At 37.2% G+C, this 18,381-nt stretch overlaps 3 protein-coding genes across 6 annotated transcripts; all 3 read right to left on the reverse strand.

Annotated features, from left to right (window-relative positions):
- Positions 1-106: 106 nt before the first annotated feature.
- NFC5 (nucleosome/chromatin assembly factor group C5) lies at positions 107-6,698 on the reverse strand. Its single transcript, XM_089725000.1, has 15 exons — positions 6,158-6,698; positions 5,727-5,790; positions 5,413-5,499; positions 5,238-5,300; positions 4,887-4,952; positions 4,694-4,768; positions 4,538-4,613; positions 4,063-4,279; positions 3,574-3,655; positions 2,699-2,772; positions 2,440-2,551; positions 2,278-2,352; positions 1,407-1,483; positions 559-658; positions 107-432 (listed from the first exon to the last, which is right to left on the reverse strand). The coding sequence occupies exons 1-15, from the start codon at positions 6,373-6,375 to the stop codon at positions 331-333; spliced, it is 1,488 nt and encodes a 495-aa protein (XP_089581126.1). The 5' UTR covers positions 6,376-6,698; the 3' UTR covers positions 107-330.
- Positions 6,699-7,699: 1,001 nt separating this feature from the next.
- Positions 7,700-10,206, reverse strand: LOC105637884 (uncharacterized). The gene is made up of 4 exons (XM_012221541.4): positions 10,049-10,206; positions 9,839-9,939; positions 7,993-8,071; positions 7,700-7,898 (listed from the first exon to the last, which is right to left on the reverse strand). The coding sequence occupies exons 1-4, from the start codon at positions 10,049-10,051 to the stop codon at positions 7,851-7,853; spliced, it is 231 nt and encodes a 76-aa protein (XP_012076931.1). The 5' UTR covers positions 10,052-10,206; the 3' UTR covers positions 7,700-7,850.
- Positions 10,207-10,612: 406 nt separating this feature from the next.
- Positions 10,613-18,173, reverse strand: LOC105637885 (Protein kinase superfamily protein). 4 transcript variants are annotated; one of them, XM_012221547.4, is made up of 16 exons: positions 17,647-18,173; positions 16,612-16,719; positions 16,229-16,534; positions 15,885-16,130; positions 15,589-15,786; positions 15,420-15,506; positions 14,718-14,846; positions 14,410-14,628; positions 14,237-14,308; positions 14,052-14,153; positions 13,848-13,934; positions 13,377-13,748; positions 13,001-13,291; positions 12,339-12,728; positions 11,983-12,226; positions 10,613-11,745 (listed from the first exon to the last, which is right to left on the reverse strand). In XM_012221547.4, the coding sequence occupies exons 1-16, from the start codon at positions 17,726-17,728 to the stop codon at positions 11,058-11,060; spliced, it is 3,621 nt and encodes a 1,206-aa protein (XP_012076937.2). In that variant the 5' UTR covers positions 17,729-18,173; the 3' UTR covers positions 10,613-11,057. The 4 variants fall into 4 exon arrangements, with proteins under 4 accessions (XP_012076937.2, XP_012076936.2, XP_012076933.2 ...); XM_012221546.4 differs by having other exon boundaries at positions 13,848-13,955; positions 14,410-14,610; positions 17,647-18,171; XM_012221543.4 differs by having other exon boundaries at positions 13,848-13,955; positions 17,647-18,171.
- Positions 18,174-18,381: the final 208 nt, after the last annotated feature.

Here is an 18,381-nt window from a genome sequence, read left to right on the forward strand (position 1 = left end):
ATACATATTTAAGGTACCTCTTCATTTTTCCTTTTTGCGTATCAATTATTCTTCAATAACGGAATTCTGCCAAATACACAGATGATTTACCACAAAAATGCAGAGGGGTTCAAAAGATCAAACCTTTCAAATTGTATGCAATTCATCCTCAAAATGGAGAAAAGTATATAAAACTTGACCAAGACCTATCTCTCGAGCTAGCAAATAAATCTAGTCATATATATCCCCACCAATTTTCTGACCACCTTAAAAACAAACACACCATAGATAAATCCAGGCAACAACTAATATAAACTAGTCATCTGCAAGTTTTCTACTTCTATTTCCCTTTCAAGGCTTTGAAGCACATTGAATCACATGCGACTTAAACTTCTCAAGCTCTGCCAAAACCTCATCTTCTGGCCTGTAAATCAAATCACTCATGCGCCATATCTGCATAGGCAATGGAAGTTTTAACATATCAATTATTGCATTTAAAAGTAGCTTTGCTAATTTGTATCCCATAACACTATCACAATCACACAATAAGAATGTTCATAGGGAAAAACTAACTGATACCTGCAATGTTCCCCCCCCTCCAGTGGTATCACAGTCGTCTGACACGCTAACAATTGTCCAAGGATCAGATGCATTCCAATGGAAGTCAACAACTTTATCCCTGAACAAATAGAAGAATAACTTCAGCAGAGAATTTTCACGTTAAAAAAAAAATCTAGTATTCAAATCATTTAAGATGCACTTGGTTATCAAATCAAACAACATATACCAGGATCAGGTATATTTACTATTAAAAAAAAAGGCAAAAGAAGGAAAGACCAAAACGAAGGGAATTTATCACTATTTATTAGCATTAGCATTTAGTGATCAGCTGAAAGTAATTCCAATTCATTTTATTAAACACATCCAAACAAGGTAGATGAAACATTAAAAAGCTCTTTGACAAGACAGTTCCAGAGGATGGAGATCAATTTGACGCATCTCAATAAAAATTCTACTCTGCAATGGCATATAACATATGTTACATCGAGAGACTAACCATATTAATGTTTTTCACTAATGATTTGAAGGCAACAAAAACACAAGAAAAAGAATTGGCTGATATGACCACATCCACAAACCGTCATATTTAACCCTTATATTTTAGACCAGAAGATCCAAACATAAGCAGATAGCTCAAGAAGATATTAGTCGTTCATTAAGGAAATTGACCAACGACAGCAAAATTCAGAATTTTCTTCTCCATTGTGGTTTGAAGGAGAGCTAATTCATGCTTTCATAGTTAATAGGTTAACCATTCATGGTTTGGGGAAGGCCGCTTGAGGTTATGGGTGATTGCAGACAAGAAATTTAGACTTCATGGCCACAACAAATGTTGGAAAATACAAGGAAAGAATCAAGTCACAAACCTGTGCCCAGCATGCTGGAAAAACAATCCTGCAGGAGAACTTTGGGCTCTAGTTGTTGGCTCTGTCTTCTTACCAACCTGCAAGCATCGAAAGAAAAATAAGATGCTTTCCAGAAAAACACCATCAATTGGAATAATATATATATATATATATATATAGAGAGAGAGAGAGAGAGAGAGAGAGAGAGAGCAAGATAATCAAACAGCTAAGCCAAACAAATAAACAAGCATAATCAGGCCTTCTCAAAATTTTAAGCCAGAAATAAAAGGAAACATTCTCTACAAGGTGGACTTGCAGGACTCAGGGCACCTAACATCCAGCAAAAGATTCAGAAAAACAATAGATGAACATATCTTGGTACAAGATAGGCATATACTGGTAGGAAATGGATAAATAAAGAGTTTATAATAAAAGGATGGATCAACAAGGCCATTATGTTTGCTGCTTCCAGGGTTTATCAAATGACAACAAAAACTTGTATAAAAAATAGAGAAAATATTTAACCAAATATGTGAAGTTTCTGGAAGCACTCCCTCATTGCTTATGTACTTCTGAATGTGAAGATCCAGGAATAAAATTTATTCCAATGCCCAAACTACATACATTTATAGACTCAAACTGCCGACCACATACCACACATGCAAAGCATAGTGTATTGCTTTATTTATATCAATAGATAGAGATGGATAATTTCTTGCAAGTGTCAAGTATGATCACTTTTTGTTTTTGCTTTTCTCACAGATTTTAACTTGGGTACAATGTCCCACAGGTCTGCAATGTCATGCAGATATATACTATATGTAAATTTAGATGCAGAGATGTATATTCACAGGCATTTAAACTCATATATGATGAGAGTGAACATCTGCACCTTATCATAATCCCAAATATTTAAGAGACCATCTTCAGCAGAACTTCCAAATACAGATGACTTGTCTGGAGACCACTGAAAAAAGAATCAATAGATTTAGCAAAACCTCATACAAGTAGCACTTCTAGGTTACTGTGCCACCAGAGGAAAGTTCATTAGTACCTGTACACAAAGAACAGCAGCTTTGTGGCCCTCAAACTTATAGACAGGTGTCCCAACTCCATTAGAAGTGAGATTCCGTCGATCAAACATGCGCACAGAATTGTCAGCTGACCTGGAGAGATTACAAAGGTATAAAGGATATAAACCTTTTCATCATCACCAAGTAGCCACAACAGAACGTAGCATGACTAAAAATGAAAATCTTATCACACCCACTGCTCAAAAGACGTAACTGTAAGAACATAAATTTAAACTATACCCAGTTAAAATAAGGTTATCATCATGGAGATTCCAATCAACACAGTGAAGATCAGCATTGTGTGCCTTTTCAACCTATTGACCATAAACCAAAAAGTTACACACATATGATCAATAGAATTGCTTTTCAACTTAAAACTCACAATTCACAAATAGAGTATAGCTGAAGGTTTAACAAGATGACAATATATGGCATGTGAAACGAGAAAATTATGTTGACTCAAAAAAAAAAAAAAAAAAAAAAAAAAAAAAGAAGAAGATAAAAATTATGAAAGGGCAAGTTGAAGTAAGAACCCCTAAATTGTTAGGGGTCCAAATCTTTGCTTCCGTTTTTTCTCTCGAACCGAATGAAATAAGTAGAACAAGAAGAATATCCATCCATGGTATTTAAATAATAAGACAAATAGAATTCTATAAGATAGTTCTTCTCAAGAACTATGTTTCAATGAATAGTACTGTTCCACTAAGTCACGGTTTTCCTCTTATTTAAGCAAAAATTACATTAGGTTAGAATCAAACTCTTCTTGGGGTGGAACATGAGAGAACTATGAGCAAGTCTCACAGTTGTAATTTGGTTGATACCATAAGAATGGCACACTTTCATGAAATAATAGAAACGTTTGAATAAACAAAAAGCTCGAATTCTTCTCAAATGGCATATTTTACTGCATATAATGGACGGAGAGCATCATTAATTTCATTTACACTAGACTTTCTTAACAAGAATGAAAGGAGGTAAAAGAAAAGAAAAGAAATTACAAACAAGGGGGTGTGGATGGATTGCATTTCTATAACATGAGGTTTTCATCCGTAAACAGAAGGAATTTACAAACGATTTAACGACAAGACTATGAAAATGATTATGAAGCACGTAACCTTGATTGCTGGACTAGAGCCAACTCGAGCATCCCATAATATAAGGCAAGAATCATCTCCTACACTACAAAATTCCTGCGCACTTCAGCAGAAATACATATTTCGTTAGGGATAAAATTGCACACAATAAATAAATCATTTTCTCACTAATACCATAGCTTAGGAAACTACAATGGCCTGTAAGAAAAATAGATGAATATATGCTTTTTTTTTTCCCCTATGATATTTCTGCAATGGGAATAGCTATTTTGCTATATGTTATGATAACTCCCTGTATGAAAAAGGCCATAGAATCGGAAAGCATGGTACCAACCAAAATTCACAATTTAGTGAAATTTAAACTCAATTTGCATTAACAACAAAAATAAAGAGCTAAACAATTATCCATCTGATTTACATGAAATTTACACTCAATTTGATGCTCCGTCCAAAAATAGGTGAAACCAATGTTGGAGCTTATCTGCATTTAACCAACACCATGCAAGATACCTGGATGGGCAGAATGCCACATCTTCAACCGTATCCTCATGCCCCTGGTAGATACCTCGTGGTCCTACAGAAGGGCTTTCAGCAGCTTTATCATTACCATCCCCAACCTTTTTAATGATTGATCCACCAGATCCTGGAGACTTGGCTGAGGCTGGATCAGTGGCAGATGCTGTTATATGGTCCTGGATGCTCCACAAAACTACTGACTTGTCCTTCCCTGCAATGAAAATCTACCTGCTTAGAAGAAAATCTTCATAAAGAAAAATCATAAGGTCAGTCAGACATGCACACCATGAAAGCACAGCAACAACTAGAACATGGCTTTTTGAATACAAAATATACAAAACCCAAGTTTCATTGTAACAACATCCAGAGAAAGAAACAATTCCAACATAACACACACACACACCCCCAAAAAAAAAAAAAAAAAGCTATACATGTAATTATCTACAAAAGGCAATGCTAACTTTCCAACCTCCAGAAAGAACAAAGGGTTCAGTTGGGCACATTGCAAGAGCAAATTCTGCATTATCTTGATGTCCAGTCAAAATCTGCAAGAAAAATTCCAGGTTAAAATGGTCTACGACCTACAAGAAGCAAGAAAAAGCACCAAAGACTTGAAAGGCCATACCAGATCTGGACGAGAATGATTAGCTCCAAGAACAGCATGGCGATTGGGCTGTGCTTCAACATCCCATATGAGAACCTGATTTTGTCCAGTGTAGGTAATGTTAAACTTGGCCAACCAATAAAAACTATAATAAAATAAAACCAGTGTATCCTCAGCAGCCTGATAAAATAAATCAAAAGGTTCATAAACTCACATCAGGGCTGTCAGTATGAGTGGCCACAATCCTACTATTCTGTGGGAGTTCCCTGATCCTGTTCACCTGCAACAGATACTTGCCATGGGAATCTCATCTTTTTGAGTACAGCAAAGGGGCGTAAGGAGCATTAGGGAGAGTTATTTTGGCAAAAGAATAAATGCCTATTTAAAGAATCTCTTTTCATAACATCTCAATTGAGAAATAAATTTCACAACATCGAATGGACCAGATGAATATAATCAATTTACACAAACACTGAAACACCAAAAATTTTCCTCTTGATATGCCTCTGCAGATTTGTGTATTTATGACAATTTTTTTTGCACACATTCTATTTAATATTCATACCTCTCCAGGATGTATGATGGTCTTGTACTTCTTAACAAATGGAGAACGTGCTTCTTCGTTAAACTACAAAGAAAAGCAACAGATAGGTAATTTTTGAATTGACGGAGAGTTTCACGGATCTAAAAAGTAGAAAAAGGAACAAGAGAGCAAAATACATCAGGTAGTATAAAATCACCTGAGATATATGCTCTGCAGCAGCAACTCTGGGCTTAACAACTTCACAATTTGCAATAACCAAAGTATTTGGAACACTACCATCAGTCTGCTCATATAAAAAGAATGTAAATGAAAAATAAAAATTACCTGAAGACTTGCTAGTTGTAGCACAAGGCAAGGTAATGTTAATTGGCAAGGGATTAATACGAGAACATATCTCAAGTGTAGAAAACAGAGATTTGCAGCACAAAAGTAACAAATACAAAAAACAAAAACAAAACAACAGTAATATGCTGGTTGATTTTAGGCATTTTGTTTGCCATGTAATCTTGCCTGCTCGGAAAGGTATAGACGTTGGCGATTCTTGTAAGTAGCTTGCTCAAGCTGTGGGCCCCATCTGTTCACAACAAGATCAACCATCCCATGAAATGGAGAAAAGTTAAAGCAAAATGAGAACCTAAGCGAAATAGAATCATCCTCAAAAATAGGAGGGAAAATAAAAACAGAAATGGATCATAACAACCAAATCATGCTCTCCCGCTATTGAAAAATAAAAATGGACATGAAGCTGAACATGGCTCAGCTAGGGTTTAAGACTAAAGTATCAAGATACGAGGCTAGATCACCTTTCAGCAGATAGTAGATTGCAAAATAACACGATATAACCGCTAAAACAACTATAGAAGCTTGGTGAGAGTGTTAACAGGTTAACTCTGCTACTAAAACTCAAAAACCCTAAAAATGAGAGTGGAAAAAAAAAGTACCGGCAAGAGAGAGAAGGCCAAACAAGATTATGATTAGCAAGCCAGTCATAGAGAACTGGAACCAAAGACTTCCATTGAGTGTACTTCTCATCGACAGAAGGTTGAGCTTTCTTTCCCTCCTTCATTTTGGAGGCTGCACTCTGATGTTGCTGTTGCAGATCTTTCTCGTCTTTGGGCTTGGGTTTTCGGCCTCTCTTTTTTACCACTTGAGGCTCCATTTGAGAGCTATATCACACTCTCCAAACTCTTATATAGTAAAAAAGAAAAAAAGAAAAATGGCTGAAAAGAGATATGAAAACGAAACACACCGGGACCGGAGTGGACCTACCACCGCACTGTAGATTGTGAAATTTTGGGAGAGAGTAGGTCGCTGTAATCCAATATATTATATATGGTGGTGAATGTAAAAGGAAGGGCGTTAGGAATTCGACGCTCGGTTTAAAGACGGTGGTGAACACGCGTCAGTCGAAACGTTCTTTACAGTCTGTTTCCGCTGCTATGGATTTGTCTCCACCTGGATTTTGGCAATTGATGGCAGCGGTAAAGGCTGCAGCCTGCAGCGTAGTTAGTATCCAAAGTTCCCTGTAATAGGCATAATCGGTAAAAAGATCGGCTAGGGCCGAAAGAGGATTGGAGACGCTTCATTTGGAAATAATGTTCTGTAACAGCGTATTATATACCTGGCATTTTTGGAGCAAAAGTAAATCTTTAGATTATTTGCTTCTATTTCCGCTCTACGTTTTCTTTTTTGGTATTAAAACGCTGAGTTAAGAATAAATCCTGCCTGAACTGGAAGTAAAAACAAGAGTATTTTACTCAGCGTCAAACTACTTATTCTTAACACTTTCCATTAAAAAAATTAAACAAAATGAATTTAAAGTATTAAAACGCTGAGTTAAGAATAAATCCTGCCTGAACTGGAAGTAAAAACAAAAGTATTTTACTCAGCGTCAAACTACTTATTCTTAACACTTTCCATTAGAAAAATTAAACAAAATGAATTTAGAGTATTAAAACGTTAATTGTAGATTCCCTTAAGAAAGGAAAAAAAAAAAAAAAAGTTAATTGTAGATCCCGTTTTAGCTTGGCGAAACAAGCTCTTTGCACCAATATTTACACGCGGATTCGTGAGTAGCTGACGGCGGCGCATTGCTCACCGGAGGCTTTTTTATCAGGGCAGGGTCAGCAGGATAGCGTATGCTAAATTCTGATTGGAGCTTATGTACTTTTTAAACATTTATTTATTGGTGGTTCTGGCCAGCCTTCGTATAATGATATTTCACAAATTAGAATTTCCCGGTCCCCTCCTCCCGCTTTCTAAAATGAAAAACTCACAACTAGGGTTCCCCTTCCTCGTATTAATAATTTAACCTGGGTTAAGAAGTAATGCCTTCCTTTATCATGCCAATTCTAAACAAAATTCAACAAAAAATATTATCTGGGCTTTCTACTATCTAGCCTCACCAGAGGAAAGGGTATGATGGGCTGAAGACGATGCCTATTGACCTAAACAAAGCCCTCAAAAATAATACGGAAATAATGTTTGAATAAGCAGGATCCTTTGAAGTTAGAAACGACTCAAAAAGATTGTAGTTGTAACAGTTCAAGTCCACAGCTCTTAACCAAGAAAAAGAAATTCTATTAAGTAACAATGATCTTGCTTAACATAAACTTTAATTGGTTCTAAATAACCCTACACATAAACGCCAGAAGCAAGTAGCAGGAACAAGGACCCAAAACCCTGCAGTGATGACCATGTTCAACAGTCAAGCAATAATCAAAATTTGTGATAACAAATAGCTAGTGGTGAAGAAACATTAAACAACAAACTATACCAGAAAGAAAGATGCCAATGCTCCTGTTACAAGCTCCTTGGCAAGACTGCGGTTTCGCCTAGATGAGGTTGCTTCATAGCTGTACATGATACTTACAACTGTTATAAACCAAAATGGGGCATTGCATATAAGCTACAATTTCCTATATAAAACGACAAAACCAAGTAACTCTATAAAATAAGCATGATAATAAGGCTGATACTTTCACCATTAACAACACTAACACTTACTATCCATATAGTTTTCAACTAGGGGAAGGAATAAAACCCATATAATCCAATGCAGCACATAACTATGAAATTCAAAAAATATAAAGAAATACTCATCCACACGATGCACAGACAAAACAATTTTGTAGTACCATTACATTATTGAAGCAATAACAGTTTACAAAAAAATGGTCTTATTGAGGTCAACACACATCTGTATAAAATTTGGAGCAACTACCTATTAACAGTTGAACTCAATATAGCATGTTGAAAGTGATCCTTCATATTTCAACAAGAAATATTATGGATAAAGTAGCACTTTGAAAAAACTAAACCCCCTACCTGCCAGGAAGAGGAAGGGGGGTGGGGGTGGGGGGCGGCGCCACTCAACCACAACATGCTAGAAAGCAAGATTTCAAACTTTAACGTGTATTTTGAAACACTGATAAATAAGTGAGTGCGTCTTCACGTTGTCAGTGAACATCCAAAATCCTATGCCAGCATCATAGAAATGCAACAACAAAATAACACATTGAAACTCGAGAAAATTACCTCAGAACAATCAATATTTTGAACAGGAAAAGAAATACATTTCAAGAACCATTACAAATGGATCTAAAGATTAATTTTCTTTTCTTAAGAATTCACATGCATCTTGGGAAAATGCATTTTACATACAAAGGATAAAATGCAAAAGATGTTTTCAAAATTGAGGAGCATATCCCAGCAATGCACAAAGCACAACTATCCAGTAGCTCACAAGAATAAGGCCCTTGAGAAAGCTCCATCACAACAGGTTAAAAGAAATCCCTGAATCTTGAACGTAAATTTAAAGCAAGAAACAGATAAACATCATAAACCAAAGGATCCTTCAACAATTCATGAACATCACATGATGAGGCATCATCCAAATGTTCTAGAAAATAAAGCAAGTCCAGGGGAAATTTAAAATAAAAAATAAAAAATATATAAAAACTCTTTTCCATAGCACCCTCTTATAGTACATTAAAAGTGAGATATGACTAAAAACGACCATATTTGAAAATACATGCAAGAAGTAAAACCAAACGAAAAATATTTAGCAATTCGCATAGACCACTCATGACAATGCTACTTTCCTCTTCTATTAGCTTATGAATGTCATGTAAATATTCAAGTACTAAAGCAACATATTAAAATTCAAACTAACATTTCAAGAACATTCCTAAATTATACTCGAAAAAATGGTACCATTCTACTAATACTACAGAATTAAAACATTTTTATAACATCAGAAGAGCAGGCAAAGCCAATCGCAGGATTTGAATGTGATTTTTGTAATTTTGAAAACATCTTTTCATTCACGACGCAAAATAAAATGGACTTTATCAAGCACTTAGGTAAAGTCAGTGAGCTAGTATGGATGATAAGGACGCCCCTAACCAAAATCATAATTTACCACAAACCTAAAATACCTGATTTTAAAAGCCACGTGAATTTACGAATTCCATAAAAATCAACGAAAATGAAGAGGCAATTAATCATGTAAAATTATCTATTCTACAAAAAAATTCCAGCTCTTGAAATCAGTGTACTGCGAACCTAGATCTATCCAAATACTCGACTAAGAAATGTTCTTATAATCGGATCGAGCTTACATGAAGAAGGAAGCGGTGACCACGAGGCCGATCGCGAGCATGGTCACTGCTAGGGATGGATACCATGTGTCCGGTACTGGACTCGTGATCGGTTTTGGAGCCTTCAAAAGCAGAACAAAATAAACAAGTCAAAGAGAAAATCAAAAACAGTGAAAATGAGTATTTCAGATGATCGACGAAAATGCCGATGCGTAATTGAGATAGGTTTACCATTGGAGGTGGCGGAGAAGGAAGTAGGTGTCTCTGTCTGAGCTCCGGTCTCGATAGCAGAGAGTGTAGCCACGCGCTGGTAATGTCACTAGCCTAATTCCTTTACTGCTTGAGGTTCTGTTTATTATATGACCAAGTGAGTGAACAGAGTCGATACGAATACGATATTACCCTCTGTGTTAATTTGGTATTATTCCCTGCTCTGGCAGCAGATTAAAGTTCTGTGAACTCTCCTTTAGAGAAATCTAAGCCCCTCGTTTAACAGGATTATGGATCTTCAACCATCCATCATGTTGACCATCACAAAAGCGATTAGAGCCGTGTTTGACACTGATTAATTAATTTTGTGCGATTGTGGACTTGTGGCTCCAATATCAGCCCAAGCCCATCCTTGCAAAAACGGGTTGTCGTCCAAGAATTTGTCCAACGACGTCAAGAATTCAAGAAACGACATCAAAGTGCGGCGATCCAATGAAATTTGAGAAAAATTAGTGTTGAAGGACAATTTTTCAAAAAGAATCTCCTTTTCTTTAGATAACGGCTAAAGGTTGGAGCAAATGCAAATTAGAACAAATGTACTACATGAAATTATAAAAAAAAAAATCCTATACATTTGATTTGAGTAACATGGTAATTCCTCTTTCTTTATAAATACATGCAGAAATTGACAAATTTTGAAGCTGCTTCAAGGTTTTACCATCTCATTGTTTCATTACCTCTACTCTGAAAGTAATTTCAATCTAGGACAGAAACTGATGTTCAATATTCTGCAATATTCTGCATAATTCAACAGTTTGATGCTCCGTTAAGTCTTTTGAATCTACTGGAGTGAGCTTCATATTCCTGCAACCCCAGTTGTTAACTTCATTTATTTCACTGCTTGAGGCTCCTGCAAGACTTTGTTTTCTTGTATCCGTGCTGCGGTGGACTAAATCCATGCTTGAAATTAAGAATTTGATTTTTGATATTCAAAAATTGGATGTCAGTATTTACAAAAATGTTCTAATTTTCAATGTGAACCTGGCCATCGTCTGAAGATAACCCTGTGTTCACTAACACTTTCTCCTGCTAAACTCCTCATTCTCTGCCATAACTGTCTGCCTCTCCCAGTTCTCAATGGACCCGAACTAGAGTACCTCCTGAATGATCCGGATGCTTGCCTCCCATACCTGACCGATGTACTGAACAAACCTGTCATTGACAATCCTCTCTCTATGTCTGGCTCAGAATCATAATCAGGTACTAAGGTTTGGTTTTGGAAGGGATCTGGCTGCTGTCCTGAGCCTGCACTGACTGCAGCATCCATATCAACAGAAAAATCCCGGCTGGAACTTCTTGAACCTACTTCTTTTGCCTCGTCACATTCATTACATACTAGCTTCAAGGCCTGTACAACCTCACCCATAAAGGGACGGTGTGATACCTCCGGTTGCACACACATTGAAGCAATTGCTGCTACTTTGGCTACACTGTCAAAAGGGACATCAGGTCCTAGACATGGGTCAATAATTGTTTCCAGCCCATCTTTACTAGTTAAAAGCGGACGAGCCCAGGCAACTAAATTCTCCTGTCCAGGTGGCTGTGACATGTCCACTGGTTTTCTTCCAGTTAAGAGCTCCAGAAGGACTACACCATAGCTATATACATCACTTTTTACAAGAAGATGGCCAGTCATTGCATATTCTGGAGCCACATACCTGACAAAAGTTTACCAGAAAAACAGAAACATCAATTCAAATTACAAGTACAAAATTTGGAACTAGGAACTGAGCAAGTCACTTTTGTCAATTTTGCACATGACCCCCTTCTAAGTTTATGATTTATGTATGAAATGCAACCAACCATGAGTCATGGTCTATGAGGCCACATAGTTAACTTGTGCAACTGATGACGGGATATGACAGAAATAGATACAACCATAACAGAATTCTCACCCAAAAGTTCCCATTACACGGGTTGATATGTGTCTGTTCTCCTCATCCATGGCAGTTCGAGCCAAACCAAAGTCAGAAACTTTTGGTGTGAAATCATGTTCCAACAAGATGTTGCTAGACTTGAAATCCCTGTGTATGACACGAGGACTCGAATCCTCATGTAGATAAGCTAGACCTCGAGCTGCACCAAGTGCTATTTTGATCCGTGCATCCCAATCAAGTGGAGCAGACTCTTTATCAGTCCCTGGCAAGAAATAAATAATCTAGCTTAACCATTTTGTATGAAAGTGACCAATTAAAGAAAAATAAGAAATTCCTGACCCAACATGAATCAACAGAAAAAGCAAAACCAGTACCATGTAAATGAGACTCCACACTGCCATTTGGCATGAGTTCATATACCAAACAGCGCGCACGATCCTCTATGCATATTCCAATCAACTTGACCAGATTTCTGTGATGAAGACGGCTAAGCATTTCTACCTCTGCTAAGAATTCTCGACCACCTTGATGATCATCTCTCTTCAGTACTTTAACTGCCACTTTGGTCCCATCTTCAAGGATACCACTGTAAACACGCCCAAAGCCACCTTCCCCAAGTATTCTAGAAGCAGAAAAGTTATTTGTAGCTCTTTCTATGTCACTTGTATTGAAGGTCTTAGCTGATCCTGCATAAGGTGCAATGCTAGATCCAAATGACAAGGAAGTAGAACTGATACCACTTCCAACCAACGACCCAGTAGTTCCTATAAAAATTTATATTAGTACTTCTCATTTCGAAAAAATACAGAACTCAACAGTACTATAGAATTAGATTCATATAGCTCAAGCAGCATTGAAGACATGTATTTCTGTTTCCTTTTCTAATTTTTCCTTTTATCTGTAACATGATAATAAAAACTTGCTAAATTCAACTACAAAGAATAACTAATCGGTGCAATTCATCTTAAATACTGCATGGTGATAAAAGTACTTATCTACAACAGAATGCACCAGGTTTTACAAACATAGAGATTACCTGATGGCTTTGCAATGGAAGGTGGCAAAGGCTGTAGAGTTCGTGTTGGTTGACTCATGCGTCCTCTATGCCTAACCAGCAAAACCCATGCAACAGCAGAGCATAAAACTAGTGCTACAGAAGCTGATAGGGCAATAATAGCAATCATGCCACCACTGAGCCCATCTTTTTGTTGCCTTTTCTGTACATCAACCCCAAGAGGTTTTATTTTCCTTGCATTGCTGCCAGAATATGGCCCGTCATCTATTATAGAAATGTCAGAAGGCGCTGAAGGCGGAGATGGGGGTAAACCTATAAAACAATAATTCTAGATAAATAACCGCGTAAAAGAATCTACCAAAAGATGAAAAAGGCCTGTGATTAATAATTTACAGACCTGGATACCGCACATATAATACTTCATAATCACCAAAATCCGAAGCTTTTATTACTACTTGTTTATGCCAGAATCTCTGATAAGTCAAAAAGGCAGTTGTGTTGTCAAATCTTTCTCCAAGGGGAACCAAGTCAATGAGGACAATGGTCTTCTCTGGTTGCTGGCTAGCAGCATTAGCACCCATGATTCGAACTTGACTTTGTTTCATGAAAACACCAGCAGCAATTTCTTGAGCAAGCTCTGAAACCAGAGGGAAAAAGGTATATAGTGCAACACTAAGGCGCAGTCCAACTTGCATAGGCAAGACACAGCCACATGGCGACCCAGGTGGGGTATTTGTGTATGGATCCATGCAAACAGTTGCTGCACAATCTACAGACAAAATCAACCTATTTTAGCAAGATGAAGAATATAATAGGGGAAACAAAAAGAATAAAAACAGAAAATGTTAAGAGAGCCTGCTTCGCATACCTTCATTAGGAGGTGGAGGTGGCAATGCTTGAATGTGTGGCGGAAGGGGCATTTGTGGACTCTTTGACAAAGATCCAGATGGAGAAACTTTAGGGGGAACAATAGGCACTTGGAAAAGCAAGCACAATTAAAATATAAACTATTAAGCATATAAAATATTTAATAAATTGAAAGGAAAAGGGAAGCAATGTGAATTGTTATTACTTTTGGTCCAGCCAGATGCTACTGTTGGAGATGGTGAAGGAGCAGGTGAGTCAACCGTCACTGGTTTATGAACAGGGTAATGTGATGCAGAAGCTGAAGATTCTGCCATGGAGGAACTGCGTTAGAAACTGAAATGACCAGATCAATGCTCTGAAAGTGGAGCCAAAACATACAACATGTGGTACCTGGACTCAGGGGTGTAGGAGCATAGCGTGTTTGCCTGCTCGGTGGAACAAACGACGGAGAGATTACTGGACCTGAAAAGAGCACAAAAGATAAAAGAACTGCATCTGTTAAGAGATGGTTAAACCACAGACAGCTATCAAGCTACAAATTTTCTCAACCATAAAAGATAGACCTAGGTGTTTTGATGAGGAAGGAGATAGTGTAGGAGCAGGGCTATTGATTTTGGTCCTTTCATGGTGCTGCTTATGCAAAGGGATAGAAAGTGAAGATGCAGGAGAGAGGGGCTCTGTCTTCAGAGGAGATTTAGGAGGAGATGACAAGGATGGAACAGGAGCATCATTATAGTGCCTCATTTCTTGGTGTGTGGAGGGAGCTACAGCAGAAAAAGAACCTGCAATTATTATTATGAGAATATTGATATCTTTGCTATGCTACCATTTTAGAGATTTGGTCAAGGTCTGCAGTTTTAAGAATGTAAACCTTTTGTTGGTGAATGGCTTAGAGGAGGTAAGACCCCAGTTGCTTTATCTGGTGGTGCAGCAACAGGAATTCCATCTTTTTTCCAGTCAGTACTTGGGGATGGAGTCAATCCATGATATACAACAGAACCTGCAGTCCAGAAGGAGAACAATGAAATATAACATTGGACTTCTGTACGGAAAATATTGCCTATGTCTAGTGGATAGTGCCTTTCAAATGTGCACTTAATATTTTTGATGATCTTGGAACAAAGCCATGTCCTTACTAGTGGTAATAGAACCAAGTCACAGTAAGGAACCTTTTAGAATTTCTTACAATCATGGCCTTTAAACTCAATGCCCATAGAACTGAAGTACAAATATAAAGAAATATGAAAATGAAAACTAAAATCGGCAAACAAAAGGTGTAAGAATAATTAAATGTGAAATTGAAAGTGAGCATATTAAATGGTTTAACTTTCAACTTCAAAGAGACAGCAATTAAACACGAAAATGCAATTTAAGTGTTTCCTTTAAGTAGAACCAGGTAATGTAGAAGGTGATTCTCCAGGCATAATAGGGTGGATTGCTGGTCAATGTGTTGGTAATTGTCCTATTTGCTATGCAACAGGAACTTCTTTACTCAACAACTAGATCAAATTCTATTGTTTTGTTACAAAAAGAAAAAGAATTCACACGCTCTAATTTATGTAACAGTGCATACCCGGTGATACAGGTGGAATTATTGCTGGTGGTGCAATGGGTTGAACAGATGGCTGGCTTCCTCCCAATTTCCTTGGTGGAGATGCAGCTGTCATATTTTGGAGAAAGAAAAATGAAGAATAGAACCTACTGGAGAATCAATTATACACAACAAACAATTGATTCTATACCTGGTACAATAGACTTTGGTGTAGGAGCACTACTAAATGATCTGTTTCTAGGATGATTATCAGGTGAAATTTCAGGAGCCCTTGGATGGATGATTGGTGAAATTTCAGGTGCGCTTGAGTTGATAACTGGTGAAGTTTCAGGTGTACTCGGGTGGACAACTGGTGACTTATGCGGCAAATTCTTTGAAGGAGCTGTATCTGGAACCAGGTATAGTGAAATACCATTGCTTTAGGACAAAAATAAACCTGAAATTGTTAAGCACAACAAAATCCAGTGAGTTATGAATGTAGTGCACCTGGAACAGATGCAGAAGGCTGTGCAATTGTTTCATTTCTCTGAGAAGCATTTGGTGGCACAGGTTGTTCATTTCCTTCAGCAGTCAAGGGGGGAGGTACTGTGTTATATGGTGAAATTTCAGGAGCCCTTGGATGGATGATTGGTGAAATTTCAGGTGCGCTTGAGTTGATAACTGGTGAAGTTTCAGGTGTACTCGGGTGGACAACTGGTGACTTATGCGGCAAATTCTTTGAAGGAGCTGTATCTGGAACCAGATATAGTGAAATACCATTGCTTTAGGACAAAAATAAACCTGAAATTGTTAAGCACAACAAAATCCAGTGAGTTATGAATGTAGTGCACCTGGAACAGATGCAGAAGGCTGTGCAATTGTTTCATTTCTCTGAGAAGCATTTGGTGGCACAGGTTGTTCATTTCCTTCAGCAGTCGAGGGGGGAGGTACTGTGTTATATGGTGAAGATACAACTGGAACATTTGGTGACAAGGGTGGCATATGTCCTTCAAAAATTAATGGTGGTTGAGCTGTATTATCTGGTGCCCTTGCTACTGGATTGCTGGGTGGATAGGATGGTACAAGCCCTCTTATTTCCTGACGCAATGGCGCAAGAATGGCAGGCGGTGATGCAAGGGGAGGGTGCAAAACTGACCCTGTATTGCCAAAGCAGAGGCATTATTAGACAATCTGACATTAGTAAACAATTTAAAGTGCATTTTATGCAAGTTACCATTTGGTCGAGATATTGAGCTTGGCACATTGCTTTTTGTGGGTGCAGGTAGTCGTTCTGTAGGAGGAATCTCAGAAAAAGTTGCTGGAGATGGGGAGATATTCTGTCCTGAATAAGATAAAACCAAAAGCATCTAATAACAAACGCAAGCAAGATAGAGACAATCATGTCCGTTCGTTCTTGCATGTATAGTGAAATGGGTTTGTATTAATTCATAAAGTTTCTTTGTCAAGTTTGAAAAATATCAACCAAAAGAGACATCTTTTTGTGTGCCTTTACCGTCATTATGGACACTTTCTCCTAGTAGCACAGAAGCAAATATATATTTTTTTTAAATGTGATTAAAAGAAGGATAATTTTTAAGTCTACTTCTAAAGTTTGTTTACCATTAATGCGAACTTCATAGCCAAGAAACATACTGTATTTCTTAGCAAACTAACTCTCTACTAATTGGATTTAACCAATACACCAGCATAATGAAAAAAATGTGTCTTGCTTATATGAGTCTCAAGAAACATAGACTGCAGTGTTCCCTAAAATAATGGGTTCTTCGATATGAAAAACTGTTTCTCAGAATAAACATGTGTTGAATAAGAAGATTAAGAAGCCTGAGGTGGGACTATTCAGTAGCCATACTCGTTTTATAGGTAAGGATACAGATTAGTGTAGTTATTAGTTTTCAAAGCTGTCTCAAATTCAATGACTTGAACCTAGAAGTTGTAATCACAGATATTAGAAAAAATAATAACATAGAGCTTTGACAAGTTCAGATCAATAAAGATTTTCACAGTCCAAACTGGTCTAACTCGACTCTATTATCCTCTTATACTCTAGAAATCAAATAAGACTAAAATCTGCGACAAAAGAACACGCATATGTAGCTTATTCATACTAACATTGGCATAATAAAATTTTATCAACCCAGATCATCAAATTGTTTGATATAACTATAAATCTAATTAAACAACTTAAACTCGCTAATCCTATGAACTGGGAAGAATTCTAACAAATTTGAGTTTAAAGACATAAAATTACCTGTAGATCCTTGGACAGTACAAACAAGGACAATGGTACAAAGTTTCACCAGCTGAAGAATGGCTGGCACCACCGAACCCATCCCATAAAGCACCAAATCTCACAGCTCCCCCATTGATGGTAAAGAGGAAAAAAAAAATCTTTCTTTTTAAGTAAACAAAAGAACCAAAAATGATTAATTTACTATATTAGAGATACTTGAAGCAATTGCAAAGAGGAAGTTAGATTAGCCAAGACCCACAAACAGAGTAAACAAAAGCAATGACTATGCGGTTTATGGGAAAACCCAGAATGGGTTTTTTCCCAAAAATCCCAGGAAATGTTTTGCCTGTGGAATAAAGCTCTCAACTTTGTAGTTTGTACACCTCCGAAATTGCCATAAACGATGATTGAAACATTTCAACTGGCAACCAAATTAACAGTTAAAACCAAGTAAGTAACAAACAAAAATAAAAGAGACATAAGCCAACACCATTTACTGTTTTATGTAACAACTGCTTTAAGACAGAGAAAGTTTTGGCAGTTTTGTGGGGACAAAGTTTAAAGAGAGATATGGTTAAGACGAAGAAAAGGTCAGTGGGAAGTTAACGTTAAGCAGTAGTAATATTTTAATGGGGGATTAATGGGGATTAAATGTTGCACTTTTTTTTATTATTTTATTTAGAAAAAAGGAATTAGGGATTGTTTAATGTAGTTGCTTGACTCAGATTGCTTCTTGTTGATTTCTAATTGATC

The sequence above is a fragment of the Jatropha curcas genome, chromosome 8, assembly GCF_041381405.1.
Source record: "Jatropha curcas cultivar XTBG-Jc1 chromosome 8, XTBG_Jcur_1.0, whole genome shotgun sequence".
Taxonomy (NCBI): Eukaryota; Viridiplantae; Streptophyta; class Magnoliopsida; order Malpighiales; family Euphorbiaceae; genus Jatropha; species Jatropha curcas.

What these genes read in the sequence shown, in the direction of transcription:
- LOC105637885 (XM_012221543.4), bottom strand. Translation starts at nt 17,728, where the DNA reads ATGGGTTCGGTGGTGCCAGCCATTCTTCAGCTGGTGAAACTTTGTACC. An exon ending in ATTATATGTGCGGTATCCAG is followed by an intron (nt 13,292 to 13,376) that starts GTCTGTAAATTA and finishes ATTGTTTTATAG; the next exon opens with GTTTACCCCCATCTCCGCCT. An exon ending in TGTGGAGTCTCATTTACATG is followed by an intron (nt 12,227 to 12,338) that starts GTACTGGTTTTG and finishes ATTTCTTGCCAG; the next exon opens with GGACTGATAAAGAGTCTGCT.
- NFC5 (XM_089725000.1), bottom strand. Translation starts at nt 6,375, where the DNA reads ATGGAGCCTCAAGTGGTAAAAAAGAGAGGCCGAAAACCCAAGCCCAAA. An exon ending in GTCTATACCTTTCCGAGCAG is followed by an intron (nt 5,500 to 5,726) that starts GCAAGATTACAT and finishes TTATATGAGCAG; the next exon opens with ACTGATGGTAGTGTTCCAAA. An exon ending in GAGGGGGGGGAACATTGCAG is followed by an intron (nt 433 to 558) that starts GTATCAGTTAGT and finishes TTGCCTATGCAG; the next exon opens with ATATGGCGCATGAGTGATTT.
- LOC105637884 (XM_012221541.4), bottom strand. An exon ending in GTCACCGCTTCCTTCTTCAT is followed by an intron (nt 8,072 to 9,838) that starts GTAAGCTCGATC and finishes TATCATGTACAG; the next exon opens with CTATGAAGCAACCTCATCTA. An exon ending in CATTGGCATCTTTCTTTCTG is followed by an intron (nt 7,899 to 7,992) that starts GTATAGTTTGTT and finishes TCATCACTGCAG; the next exon opens with GGTTTTGGGTCCTTGTTCCT.